At 44.8% G+C, this 14,415-nt stretch overlaps 1 protein-coding gene across 2 annotated transcripts; it reads left to right on the forward strand.

The window, feature by feature from the left end:
* The first annotated feature begins 1,699 nt into the window (after window positions 1-1,699).
* Window positions 1,700-14,408, forward strand: LOC133549359 (fibroblast growth factor receptor substrate 2-like). 2 transcript variants are annotated; one of them, XM_061894701.1, is made up of 7 exons: window positions 1,711-2,326; window positions 8,073-8,160; window positions 8,258-8,348; window positions 11,764-11,950; window positions 12,349-12,483; window positions 12,556-12,722; window positions 12,794-14,408. In XM_061894701.1, exons 3-7 carry the CDS (start codon window positions 8,283-8,285, stop codon window positions 13,772-13,774), a joined length of 1,536 nt encoding a protein of 511 aa, XP_061750685.1. In that variant the 5' UTR covers window positions 1,711-2,326; window positions 8,073-8,160; window positions 8,258-8,282; the 3' UTR covers window positions 13,775-14,408. The 2 variants fall into 2 exon arrangements, with proteins under 2 accessions (XP_061750684.1, XP_061750685.1); XM_061894700.1 differs by having other exon boundaries at window positions 1,700-2,326; window positions 12,349-12,722.
* Window positions 14,409-14,415: the final 7 nt, after the last annotated feature.

Here is a 14,415-nt window from a genome sequence, read left to right on the forward strand (position 1 = left end):
AGCAGTGCACTATCAACACCGTGTATGGTGCGGATGGTGTTCTGCTGACTTCGACTGCGGATGTTGTGGATCGGTGGAGGGAATACTTCGAAGACCTCCTCAATCCCACCAACACGTCTTTCTTTGAGGAAGCGGTGCCTGGGGAATCTGGAGTGGACTCTCCTATTTCTGGGGCTGAGGTCGCTGAGGTAGTTAAAAAGCTCCTCGGCGGCAAGGCCCCCGGGGTGGATGAGATCCGCCCGGAGTTCCTTAAGGCTCTGGATGCTGTGGGGCTGTCTTGGTTGACAAGACTCTGCAGCATCGCGTGGACATCGGGGGCGGTACCTCTGGATTGGCAGACCGGGGTGGTGGTCCCTCTCTTTAAGAAGGGGGACCGGAGGGTGTGTTCCAACTATCGTGGGATCACACTCCTCAGCCTTCCCGGTAAGGTTTATTCAGGTGTACTGGAGAGGAGGCTTCGCCGGATAGTCGAACCTCGGATTCAGGAGGAACAGTGTGGTTTTCGTCCTGGTCGTGGAACTGTGGACCAGCTCTATACTCTCGGCAGGGTTCTTGAGGGTGCATGGGAGTTTGCCCAACCAGTCTACATGTGCTTTGTGGACTTGGAGAAGGCATTCGACCGTGTCCCTCGGGAAGTCCTGTGGGGAGTGCTCAGAGAGTATGGGGTATCGGAATGTCTTATTGTGGCAGTCCGCTCCCTGTATGATCAGTGTCAGAGCTTGGTCCGCATTGCTGGCAGTAAGTCGGACACATTTCCAGTGAAAGTTGGACTCCGCCAAGGCTGTCCTTTGTCACCGATTCTGTTCATAACTTTTATGGACAGAATTTCTAGGCGCAGTCAAGGCGTTGAGGGGTTCCGGTTTGGTGGCCACGGGATTAGGTCTCTGCTTTTTGCAGATGATGTAGTCCTGATGGCTTCATCTGGCCGGGATCTTCAGCTCTCACTGGATCGGTTCGCAGCCGAGTGTGAAGCGACCGGAATGAGAATCAGCACCTCCAAGTCCGAGTCCATGGTTCTCGCCCGGAAAAGGGTGGAGTGCCATCTCCGGGTTGGGGAGGAGACCCTGCCCCAAGTGGAGGAGTTCAAGTACCTAGGAGTCTTGTTCACGAGTGGGGGAAGAGTGGATCGTGAGATCGACAGGCGGATCGGTGCGGCGTCTTCAGTAATGCGGACGTTGTATCGATCCGTTGTGGTGAAGAAGGAGCTGAGCCGGAAGGCAAAGCTCTCAATTTACCGGTCGATCTACGTTCCCATCCTCACCTATGGTCATGAGCTTTGGGTCATGACCGAAAGGATAAGATCACGGGTACAAGCGGCCGAAATGAGTTTCCTCCGCCGGGTGGCGGGGCTCTCCCTTAGAGATAGGGTGAGAAGCTCTGCCATCCGGGAGGAGCTCAACGTAAAGCCGCTGCTCCTCCACATCGAGAGGAGCCAGATGAGGTGGTTCGGGCATCTGGTCAGGATGCCACCCGAACGCCTCCCTAGGGATGTGTTTAGGGCACGTCCAGCTGGTAGGAGGCCACGGGGAAGACCCAGGACACGTTGGGAAGACTATGTCTCCCGGCTGGCCTGGGAACGCCTCGGGATCCCCCGGGAAGAGCTAGACGAAGTGGCTGGAGATAGGGAAGTCTGGGCTTCCCTGCTTAGGCTGCTGCCCCCGCGACCCGACCTCGGATAAGCGGAAGATGATGGATGGATGGATGGATGGATGGTATTAAAAGCCACAAAATGCAAGGGGTCCATCAGACCCACGAACGCTGGCTGAGTAACAACAATATGAACATTACACAAGGGTTTTATGATGTATTTTCAATCGATGTAATTGTGACATTTGTTTGTCTCTTTTAAGAAAATAATGGTTTTTTTTCTCTTCATGACGTGTTGAAAGCCCACGAGCTGCGCATGCGCGTTGCTGCTCGGCAACTGGCTGAACTGTGGGAAGTTCGGCCAGGTTTTAGCCCAGCGAGCTAGCAGCAGGAACAGGACGGCCAGACCTTCACAGCCAAAAACTTGCCTTTTTTTTTTTTTTTTTTTTTTTGTGGCGTAAAAAAAGTTCCTATCAGACGGAACCTCGCACCACGCAGGAAACTGCTAACCGCTCCCCATGGATTTAACACGTTTTTCGTCCCGTAACTCGCCCGAACCGGAGTGTTAGGCAACTTTGGAAGAAGTTGTGATTGTTTTTGGCGCTCGAGGAGAGATGGAGGCTCTGCTCGTGTAGCAGCAGGCTAAGGCTAATGTTAGCTGGCGTCGTCCGGGCGTCAGTCGGAGGGAATTTCCGACACGTTTGGACGCCGCTTTGACTGCTGCGTGTCTCCCAGTGTGGTGAGTACTCACTTTTGTTTTTACCCGCGGGTGTAATGCTTAGCTGTGTCCGCTTGGCTAGCCTCCTGGAAGCTGTGCTGTTACCATAGCTGTGTGCTAGCTCGTTAGCCCGCTGGGAGCTCATTTGTGCTAACTAAGTAGCTGCAATCACAACAGAGCTGGCCACTTATTGACTTCAGTTCTTCTAAACACTTGCAGCACTTCACACTTTTTACCGGGTGTTCTGATTTGTTTGCATCGGCTTACTAATCGTTTGTGTTCTTTTTGCGTGTTTTTGTTTTTGCACTTTCTCAAACTAGTTTTTCTGGCTCGGATTTGCATCCCTTTGCCACAACATTTAAAGTTTCCTTTGGAAGTCATTTACTATTTTATAATGTGTCGATCTGATTTCACTGCGAATTTTAATTTTTCTGTTTTTTTTTCCCATAGTGATAAGTTAGAGTTAAAGTTAAAATACACATCTAGTATGTGTGATTGTCACACACATACTAGATGTTGATCCCCCCGGGAAGGTGAGGGGAGCAGTGGGCAGCAGCGGTGCCGCACCCGGGAATCATTTATGGTGATTTAACCCACAATTCCAATCTTTTATTGCTAAGTGCCAAGCAGGGAGGTAATGGGTACCATTTTATAGTCTTTGGTATGACTCGGCCGGGATTTGAACTCAAGACCTACTGATCTCAGGGCGGACACTCTAACCACTAGGCCAGTGGTTCTCAACCTTTTTTCAGTGATGTACCACCTGTGAACATTTGTTTAACTCAAGTACCCCCTAATCATAGCAAAGCATTTTTGGTTGAAAAAAGGAGATAAAGAAGTAAAATACAGCACTATGTCATCAATTTGTGATTTATTAAATTGTATAACAGTGCAAATTATTGCTCATTTGTAGTGGTCTTTCTTGAACTATTTGGAAAAAAGATATAAAAATAACTAAAAACTTGTTGGAAAATAAACAAGTGATTCAATTATAAATAAATATTTCTACACAGAAGTAATCATCAACTTAAAGTGCCCTCGTTGGGGATTGTAATAGAGATCCATCTGGGTTCATTAACTTAATTCTAAACATTTCTTCCCAAAAAAAAAAATCTTTAACATCAATATTTATGGAACATGTCCACAAAAAATCTAGCTGTCAACACTGAATATTGCATTGTTGCATTTCTTTTCACAGTTTATGAACTTACATTCATATATTGGTGAAGTATTATTCAATAGATATATTTATAAAGGATTTTTGAATTGTTGCCATTTTTAGAATATTAAAAAAAAATCTCACGTGCCCCTTGTCATACCTTCAAGTACCCCCAGGGGTACGCGTACCCCCATTTGAGAACCACTGCACTAGGCCACTGAGTGACATCAAATTATATATGTACCCCGATTGAATTTTTCTCACATTGGCTAATATAAACTTGCATTTTAAACATTTAAAGGCCTACTGAAACCCACTACTACCCACCACGCAGTCTGGTAGTTTATACATCAATGATGAAATATTAACATTGCAACACATGCCAATAAGTCCTTTTTAGTTTACTAAATTACAATTTTAATTTCTCGGGAGTTTCGTCTTGGAAACGTCGTGTAATGATGACGTGTACGCAAGAGGTCACAGGTTTTTAGGAAGTATGAGCGCTGCACACACACACAGCTAAAAGTCGTCTGCTTCAACGGCATAATTAAACAGTATTTTGGAGATCTGTGTTGCTGAATCTTTTGCAATTTGTTCAATTAATATTGGAGAAGTCAAAGTAGAAAGACGGAGTTGGGAAGCTTTAGCCTACAGGCACACAAACACACGGTGATTCCTTGTTTAAAATTCATGGAGGTGAAACTTTCCTATGGATCACAGCGGACATGGATCCCGACTACATGTCAACCAGCAGGTTTCGGTGAGAAAATTGTGGTTAAAAAGTCGGCACTTACCGGATATCAGCTGAGCTTCTGCCTCCCGTACAGCTGCCGTCGACTCCCCCAAGACACTGCGCGTGGACGTACACTTCCGACTATCAAGGACTGTTAAACTCACTAAAACACGAGCAACACAATAGAAAGATAAGGGATTTCCCAGAATTATCCTAGTAAATGTCTCTAAAAACATATGAATCTGTCTCAATGCAACCCGATTGCAATCGCGTTTTTTTTTTTTTTTACTTTTAAAAAAAATAATAATTCTAGTCCGTTGCTATCAATATCCTCAAACACGAATCTTTCATTCTCGCTCAAATTAATGGGGAAATTGTCGTTTTCTCGGTCGGAATAGCTGTTTTTGTTGGAGGCTCCCATTAAAATCAATGTGAATATATGAGGAGCCATCAACATGTGACGTCATCGTTTGCAACTTCCGGTAGAGGCAGAGCTTTTCTCCAGTTGCGAACTTTATTGTGGATGTTCTCTACTAAATTCTTTCAGCAAAAATATGGCAATATCGCGAAATGATCAAGTATGACACATAGAATGGACCTGCTATCCCCGTTTAAATAAGAAAATCTCGTTTCAATAGGCCTTTAACCCCCAATTCCAACCCTTAATGCTGAGTGCCAAGCAGGGAGGTAATGGGTCCCATTTTTATAATCTTTGGTAAGACTGCCGGGATTTGAACTCACGACCTGCCGATCTCAGGGCGGACACTCTAACCACTAGGCCACTGAGTGACATCAAATTATATATATGTACCCCAATTGCAATTTAAACATTTAAAAGCACCTTCACAAAAATCAAAATTTCCCTCAAATTTTTAAGGATGTTGCTTTTTGTATCAGAAATATGTAATTCGGTTGACCAACGTGCTGAACCGGACTAAAAAGAGTATTAAAATGTACCATACAAAGTGCAAGAATTGTAAAAAAAAATAAAAAACATAACTATAATACTCATGAATAAAAACATGGGCAAAATTAGAAACCAGGGTTTTTACAAATCAGTAAAGGTAATTAAATACATTTCGCAAAATTGAGGCCTTAAATGCCATTAAAGGACTACTGAAATGAGATTTTCTTATTTAAACGGGGATTGCAGGTCCATTCTATGTGTCATACTTGATCATTTCTCGATATTGCCATATTTTGGCTGAAAGGATTTAGTAGAGAACATCGACGATAAAGTTTGCAACTTTTGGTCGCTAACATAAAAGCCCTGCCTTTACCGAAAGTTGCAGACGATGACGTCACCCGTTGAGGGATCCTCACACTGTTTTTAATGAGAACCTCCAACAAAAAGAGCTATTCGGACCGAGAAAACGACAAATTCCCCATTAATTTGAGCGAGAATGAAAGATTTGTGTTTGAAAATATTGATAGCAACGGACTAGAAAAAGAAAAAAAATCAAGTTTAAAAAAAAACGCGATTACATTGGGACAGATTCAGATGTTTTTAGACACATTTACTAAGATAATTCTGGGAAATCCCTTATATTTCTATTGTGTTGCTAATTTTTTTGTGAGTTTAATAGTACTTGATAGTCGGAAGGGTGTATCCACGGGTGTCTTGAGGCCAGTGTCTGATGGAAGTCGACGGCAACTGTATGTACGGCTCAAGCTCAGCTGATCTCCGGTAAGTGGCGACTTTTTACCACAATTTTCTCGCCGAAAACTGCTGGTTGACATTTGGTCGGGATCCATGTTCGCTTGACCGTTCTGATCCATAGTAAAGCTTCACCTCCGGGAATTTTAAACAAGGAATCACCGTGTGTTTGTGTGGCTAAAGGCTAAAGCTTCCAAACTCTATCTTTCTACTTTGACTTCTCCATTATTAATTGAACAAATTGCAAAAGATTCAGCAACACAGATGTCCAAAATACTGTGTAATTATTCGGTTAAAGCAGACGACTTTTAGCTAATATTTTCTAACAGTCCGTGACGTCACGCGTACATGTCATCATTCTGTGACGTTTTCAACAAGAAACCCTCGGGAAATCTAAAATTGCAATTTAGTGAACTAAAAAGGCCATAGTGGCATGTGTTGCAATGTTAATATTTCATCATTGATGTATAAACTATCGGACTGCGTGGTCTGTAGTAGTGGGTTTCAGTAGGCCTTTAAATATGATAGTCAGAGGCAATTAAAAATCATTTGATAGCAATTGGCGACAAAAAAACAACAAAACAAACCACTTCACCTATCCAATTCGGGATAAATTGCAGTTCAATATTCAATATTTATTAAAGTGCAGTTTTTGCCTTTAGACATCCATCCATTATTCTACCGCTTGTCCCTTTTGGGGTGGCAGGGGGTGCTGGAGCCTATTTCAGCTGCATTCGGGCGGAAGGCGGGGTACACCCTGGACAAGTCGCCACCTCATCGCAGGGCCAACACAGATGGACAGACAACATTCACACTCACATTCACACACTAGGGACCATTTAGTGTTGCCAATTAACCTATCCACAGGTGCATGTCTTTGGAGGTGGGAGGAAGCCGGAGTACCTGGAGGGAACCTACGCAGTCTAGGGGAGAACATGCAAACTCCACACAGAAAGGTCCTGAGCGCAGTATCGAACTCAGGACTACTCAGGACCTTCGTATTGTGAGAGCCATGCACTAAGCCCTCCCCCACCATGCTGCCCGCCTTTAGGCATTAAGAGTCCATTTAATGTTTTGAGTGTTTACCTATTTGGGATAGTTAAGTTACTTAGCAGCACGGTGCAACAGGGTTTAGTGCATATGCCTCACAATACAAAGGTCCTGAGTAGTCCTGAGTTCAATCCCGGGCTTGGGATCTTTTTGTGTGGATTTTGCATGTTCTCCTTGTGACTGCGTGGGTTCCCTCCAGGTACTCTGGCTTCCTCCCACTTCCAAAGACATGCACCTGGGGATACGCTGATTGGCATCACTAAATTGGTCCTAGTGTGTGAACGTTGTCTTGTCTATCTGTGTTGGCCCTGCGATGAGTTGGCGACTTGTCCAGGGTGTACGCAGCTTTCCGCCGGAATGCAGCTGAGATGGGCACCAGCACCCCCCGCGAAAAGGGACAATCGGTAGAAAATGGATGGAGGGTTTCCACGGGTCATTAAAAATCAGTAAACAAAATTAGATACATTTTGCAAAATTGAGGCCTTAAATGGCATTAAATATGATGGTCAGAGGCAATTAAAAGTGGCAACAAAAACAACAACAAAACAAACCACCTCCCCCAGTTTTTCCAAGTTGGGATAAACTGCAGTTCAATGTTCAATAAGAGTGTTTACCTATATTACAATGGTAAAAATACAGGGATGAAAACAGTTTCTTGTTTTGAAAGGGTTACTTGCATGATCATATATTATTATTTAATTAGTGCTTAATTTGGCGACAGTTAATGTAAACTGTCCAACTATTCAATATGATCATTGTCAAATGCTTACAAGTTTGTCCGTACAGGCAATTGTATGTGTTTAAATACACATTATATCGATCTCTAGAAGGATATTGGCATTATATTTGTTGCATTTAAAAGCATTAAATTAGATTTGTTGATACCTGCAGAAACTTTGAAGACACAGCATAGTACAATGAATATCAAACTATAAAATCAAAATATTGTCCATGATTCGCAATCATTTCAAAAGCTGAGCAAAAAAAGGTAAGGATAGACAAAGAACCGAAGATAGCAAATAATATTTTATTCAAAAAAATTAAGTGTGCTCATTTGTCATGTACTTCTATTACCAAACTAAAAAGTATGAATACAATATGATAATGTTTATTCCATTCATGCACTAATTGGTTATATACGTTTTGAATTCTTGAAATCACCCTCCAGCTGCTCTGACCAACATCACTGTGAGGCGTGACGAAGGTAGCGTGCTGATGACCGTCATTGGACCTCTGGCCATGGAGGAAGACCTTAGGTGATGTCTTCATCCGGGGAGTTATCATCTTGCCTGTGCACCCTTTCTCGCCATGACCACTTCTCTTTCTCTCTCCTTCTGTTGGGTGCTCGCGCAGATGTGCGAGGGTGCAGTGAGGAATCATGGGTAGCTGCTCAAGCTGTCCAGAGAAAGAGTTGATCCCAGATAATCATCAGAGTAAATTCAAGGTGACAAACTCTATTGCTTGGTTCCTTTGCATGTAGTAATGGAATACACATAGGGATGTGTACCGATTTAGGTACTTATTTTGGCACCGACCGATGCGTGTAAAATCCAACGGTGCCATGTTTCGGTACCTGGGTTGTGCGTAATGGCACGCCCGACTCTGCTGGTTTTACACACTTTGGCACTTGGGGACCACTCCAGCAGCACTGAGGCCCCGTTTAGCCAATGGTTATTCAGGGAAAATCCCACCTAACCTTATCCGTGTCCACACACAGCAATGCCACCGTTTAAGACCTCTTCCGTCCGCTGGCGCTACGCGACCAAATACGCATGCGCGGAAAATGCGCACATCAATCACCTCCAGTGTTGCTTTGTGTGCAAGTTCTTAAATGTTACTTATCTTTTACAATATCCAGTGTTGTGGTATTTCAATTAACTGGAATCCAGTGTGCTGTGGGGCCCTATTGTAGTAAATCACACCCGAGCCATCATAAATTAATCAAATCTTTAATTAACACGTGAAAGTACACATTGTGACAAAGAACATTTCGCAACAATCAATTTCGAGATCTAGATATCTGGTCAGGACTAGAGTTGGGTATCGTTTGATTTCGAACAATTCCGATTCTTTGTTTCGATTGCGATTCCGATTCTTTCTTTTAAAAAAAATAATAATACAAAAAAAAAATTAAATAAAAAGGCAGGGTAAAAAAAACCTCTTCCGTCTGTGGCACCGACATCTTCCCCATTGCCGCTATGGTGAACGGAGTACGCTTAGCACATCGCGGAACCTGGCTAGCATGTTGTAAATTGTCTATGAAAAAATACGCAGGCTAATTTGTTAGCTGCCTCAACGTTGGCGCAAAACACATTATTTATTGCGTATATATTGTTTTACTTACCGGATTTGGACTGCAGTGCAGTCACCGAGGTGCCAGGCTGGGCGTCGGAGCCGGAGCCAGAGGAAAAGGCAGAGGAGGACGGTCGGCGCAGCGCGTCGAAGACGGGACACACATTTATTTGTACTCCCATGAACTCGGAGGTGCTTCATCATGTTCGACGTGCACCCTCCTAAGCACGAAACAGTCCTGTCGCACGTGTTACATTTGGCCAATATTTCATTTTTTTTGTAAAATAAAGCCGCACTTGCGACCGCCGACAACCGCTATCCATGCTTGACTGACTCGCCTGCTACATAGGCTCGTCTATGCTAACACTTCCGGCGGTGGGCGCTTCTTCGTTGGTGTTCAAGGGCTTCTTCCGGGTCGGCGGACATTTTTTTTTTCCGGTCGGCGGACTGGGTATCGAAACTAGGAATTGGAATTTAAACTTTTGAACGATACCGGGACAATCGGAAAGTTAGTCTCGGTTCCAATCGATACTCGATACCTAACCCTAGTCAGGACACGCCTCACTCTTCTGCCTTCACTATCATTGTCCATTCGTTTTTGGTGACTTTATATACTCTGGACCTAGACGTTGAGTCTGCGACATACATGGCGGACAATAACTGATACAGTCTGTTTTCCCAGTCCAAAAGCATTCGCCATTTTCAGTCATCTTCCCTCGACGGCCAGGTAGTACAAAGCACACGCTACCTTTTTTATCGCATCATCGGGAGGCCACATTCTCGTTGACTCTCTTTCGACAAAAGGAAAGTTTTTCGGTAAGTAGAACCACAGCTGACCTGGACATTCAAAAGTTATCTTGCCGTCTGAGAAGTGTTGCATCCAAAATAACTGGAATCACTTTCTCTTAAGGTATTCATGTGTGATTTCCTCAAGCGTCTGTACAGACTGAAGGAGAAACACGGGCATGTCTGGATGACTCGCCTTTATATTTCCAGTGGTTAGGTCTGAGTTACGAAACTGCTTTATTATGAAGCTGGCTGTGGCGCGTTCTTTGACGTCACTTCCTGTGTGGAGCGCAATCTTTCTGGCGTAATTTCTTGCCCAAACTCAGTTTGTATATGATCAATGAGTCCATACAAAGCTAAGAGCTGGAGATTCAAGAAATACTTACCCGTGTAAAAAATTATCCAAGGAGGGGAACCTTAAACGATAATTTAGTGTGGTTGAAACGGGGCTTAGACTAAATAATTATTAGTTTAAGGGGTTATCCGGCTTAGTGTAAACATAGCCAGAGAGTGGACTTAACCAAACTACTTCTAGGTAATGTTACAATTTCCAATCCCAACAAAGCAATTGACTCAAAAACGCTCCAACGTAAGTTAAGTAAGGCTTCACTTTTCCATAAATGCGCTAGCGTAATGTTAATATACATTGGCTTTGCTATTGACATGCTACTCATTACCATTAGCGATTTTACATGGCAATTTCAACACCTCCAAATTTGAAAATGAAAATTCCAACTAAGATGTATGTTACAATCAAACAGCTGGTACATATTAAGCACAGTACGTACATTATTAGGACTTTTTAAAGCGCATCAAAAACAAAACAAACTGTACACTATTGTCATCTAACGTCTTGGACTATAATCACAACTTTATGTCAAACTTAAAACTGAGACTCAGAAATGTGATAATAAAACAAGATATGAAAACTGGACATCCATCCATTATCTACCACTTGTCCCTTTCGGGTTCGCGGAGGTGCTGGAGCCTATCCCAGCTGCATTCAGGCAGAAGGCGGGCTCAACCCTGTACAAGTTGACAGGTCATCGCAGGGCCAACACAGACATTCACACACTAGGGGCAATTTAGTGTTGACAATCAACAAATCAGTTATCATAATCTGCTCATTTTTAAATGTTGCAATAAAAAATTTGATTCCATCCATCCATTTTCTATAGCTTGTCCCATGAGATTGTATCATCAAAAACAATTCATATTTATCAACACACACAAAAGTATCAAAAAATGGTACCATTTGGTACCAGTATCAATTCAAATGTGAATGGTACCCACATTAAACAGTGCACTCAGAAACCCTCAAACTATCTTTGGTTGACCTATTCCACTACTGAAAGGGTACCAGTGTTGGCAAAGAGAAAAATTGTGATTTTAACCATAGAAGTACGCATTTAGTTTTAGTAAACCTTGTGGCAAAATGAACAGTGTTTTTCACAGGACTGCAATGTATTTGTGGCACTTGTGAGTTTTTTTTTTTTTTTTTTAAGATTGTCACAAACAAACTGGGCCTCTTTCCTGAGGACAGCCATACACGCTTTCATGTCAGTCGACAAATGACGCTTAGCTGGATAGCCCAGCTATTTACTTTAAAAAAAAAAAAAAAAGAATATTAAGTGGTCTGAATGTTTGCAAAAAAACAAAATCCATCTGACCCTGTTTTCTCATTCTCTGGCAGACCAGGTGTGTTAGGTATTTACAAGATGGATTCATTCCAAACATGTAACGGCTATAACATCAATCCCTTTGACCTCCCTCCTTTTAAGGTGATCAATGTGGACGATGATGGGAATGAGCTGGGCTCTGGCGTGATGGAGCTGACCGACGCCGAGCTGGTCCTTCACACGCATCGCCGCGACGACGTCAAATGGCCTTACCTGTGCCTGCGTCGCTATGGCTACGACTCCAACCTGTTCTCCTTTGAGAGTGGGCGCCGCTGTCAGACCGGCCAAGGTGCGGCCAAAAATCTTAATTTTCCAGTTTTCTCATCCATTTGTTGTGTCCTAGCATCACATTAGTAAAACGTGTCCACCATAATAACAACTTTTTTCTTTCTGCTGCTGCCTGACTGCTGCTTTGTAAGTGTGTGTGTAGTACTTACGTAGTGGAGTAATTTGTGTGTATGTAGCATGGTACTTCCCGTGTGTATTGTAGTTTTGGTGCCTCTCACCCTTCTGATGTGCTTTACCACTTTCTTGTGCTGGTTGTACATTATGTTGACATTTGATTTGATAAAAATGTGACATGTTAAGTACACACTGCCGATGTGGGAGGAGCCTGTCGGCCTTCACATGGCGTATAGAAGGTAGAGTAAAATGTAATAATTTAACTTTACTATTTGTTGTTTTTAGGCATTTTTGCTTTTAAATGTTCCCGGGCTGAAGAAATTTTCAACATGCTGCAAGAAGTGATGCACAGTCACAGCATCAGTGTTGTGGAGGAGGCAGTGCTGGAACCCAACCACCAGGGGGCACTCTCTCCTGCAGGTACACACAGTGAGATGACCAAAGTGACTGTTTTTGGAATTGTTTCTTCAAGTTTGTGTGTGTGTGTGTCAGCTTTGGGATATTCGGTTCCGACGGTCCCGAACGGCGTGTCCAACAGGATCCCGTCGGTGGGCGACGTGCCGTCTCACCCCTCCAGCCGACACCCGTCTGTGGCCAGCACACGTCTTCCGTCAGTGGGAGAAGAGTCCACACACCCCCTGTTAGTGGCTGATGACAATGTAAGCGTGTAGCACCACCACTTGACCACCTGCGGGTGTTGACACGTACATGACGAGTGACTTGTTTTCAGGTGCACACGTACGTCAACACGACAGGTCTCCTGGAGGAGCAGCCTAGCCCGCTTACTGTCACCACGCCGCTGGAGAGCCCCACCTCCCCCCAGGCTTGCTGCCCACCCACTCCACCGCCTCCTCCCCGGGTTAGCGTCGACGTGCCGCCTCCCCAGGAACCCCAGGTGCTGCTGGAGCCTCAGTGTGCGCGCTTTGTGCTGGGCCCCACCCCCGTTCAGAGGCGACAGCAGGAGGCCGGTGAGACAGAGGTGACCAATGGTCACGCCGCCCCTAACGAGCCGCCTGCCGCGCCATCCGCTGCCCATTCCAATGGCTCCTCAACCAATTCGGCTGCAGCTCCTCGCCGCCACCGCCCACCCCCGCTAACCCCCGACTTGCAGAATGTCAACAACTCGGCGCAGCGCCGCACGGCCCTGCTGGACTATGAAAATCTTCCGGCACTTCCGCCTGTTTGGGAGGCCAGGAAGTCAAGCTGGGAGGATGAGGAGAGCGGAAGCCTGAAGACGCCATCACTCAATGGCTTCAACCATCCGCACCATTGCTGCCCCCTTCCGCTTTCTGCGGCCTTGGAGCCCTCGCATAACTACGTCAACACGGAGAATGTGACGGCTCCGCTGAGCGCACATCGACCTGACACGGCTCGTCGCCGCACTGATGGACCCACAATTTTCAACTTTGACTTCCGCCGGCCAACGGGTCACACCGAGCCGCCCAAGACACTCAATTACATCGAAGTGGAGATGGACAACGGAGGTGGAAACAGAGGGGCCTCAGACGGCAGCAACCCCCACACACCACGCACCCCCACCTCACCGATGCCCCCAACAACCCCCACACGGCGCACAGAGCTGTACGCCCTTATCGACATCGAGCGCACGGCCGCCATGTCCAACCTCCAGAGGGCGCGGCCGCGAGACGACGGCACGTCACGTAAAACGCGGCACAACAGCACCGAGCTACCCACCAAAAGCGCTGCGTGACTCCGCCCCCTCATGTGACTTCACGTGGCGCACTTGCCACCGACAGATGTTTATTGTTGTGGTCAGGTGACCCAACTAACGAGAGCATTCCTCTTCTTCTATGGTACAAATCAGTATTACTGAAATAAGCATTCCATTGAGCGACTCGCGCTGCTGTAACTTCCTGGTACACAACTTCCTGTTTTGATTCCACCACAATAAAAGTATCTTGTTTGTATTTTATGGACACTTCCAATGTGCAGTTTTGTTTTTGCCTGTAACCATGGCAACAAGAAAGTGACTTTTTTTTTTAAAGAATTATAACTTGATGCACAGAATGTATTTATTGCTCAGAAGTTTCCAAACAGTGGTGGCTTACCATATTTGCCCACTAGGTGGCAGCTAATTATCAATGGCCGACCCAAGACAAATTGGGGAGGTTTCATTCATTGACCCCTGCCACCCTCAAAAAATCTGTACCAATAAATATTACCTGTTTATTTTAATCAATGTACATACTGATCATTTTATGCATATGTATTTAACGCCCACTGGTGGGTAGGGTTTTCCCAACCCATTCAGTTTGAGTCTGAACTCTGAAACTCTGTATTAAGATTGTGCCAAAATGTTACTAATAAACTCTTGGGAAATTGTAGTCAATT

Source organism: Nerophis ophidion, linkage group LG03, assembly GCF_033978795.1.
Source record: "Nerophis ophidion isolate RoL-2023_Sa linkage group LG03, RoL_Noph_v1.0, whole genome shotgun sequence".
Classification (NCBI taxonomy): domain Eukaryota; kingdom Metazoa; phylum Chordata; class Actinopteri; order Syngnathiformes; family Syngnathidae; genus Nerophis; species Nerophis ophidion.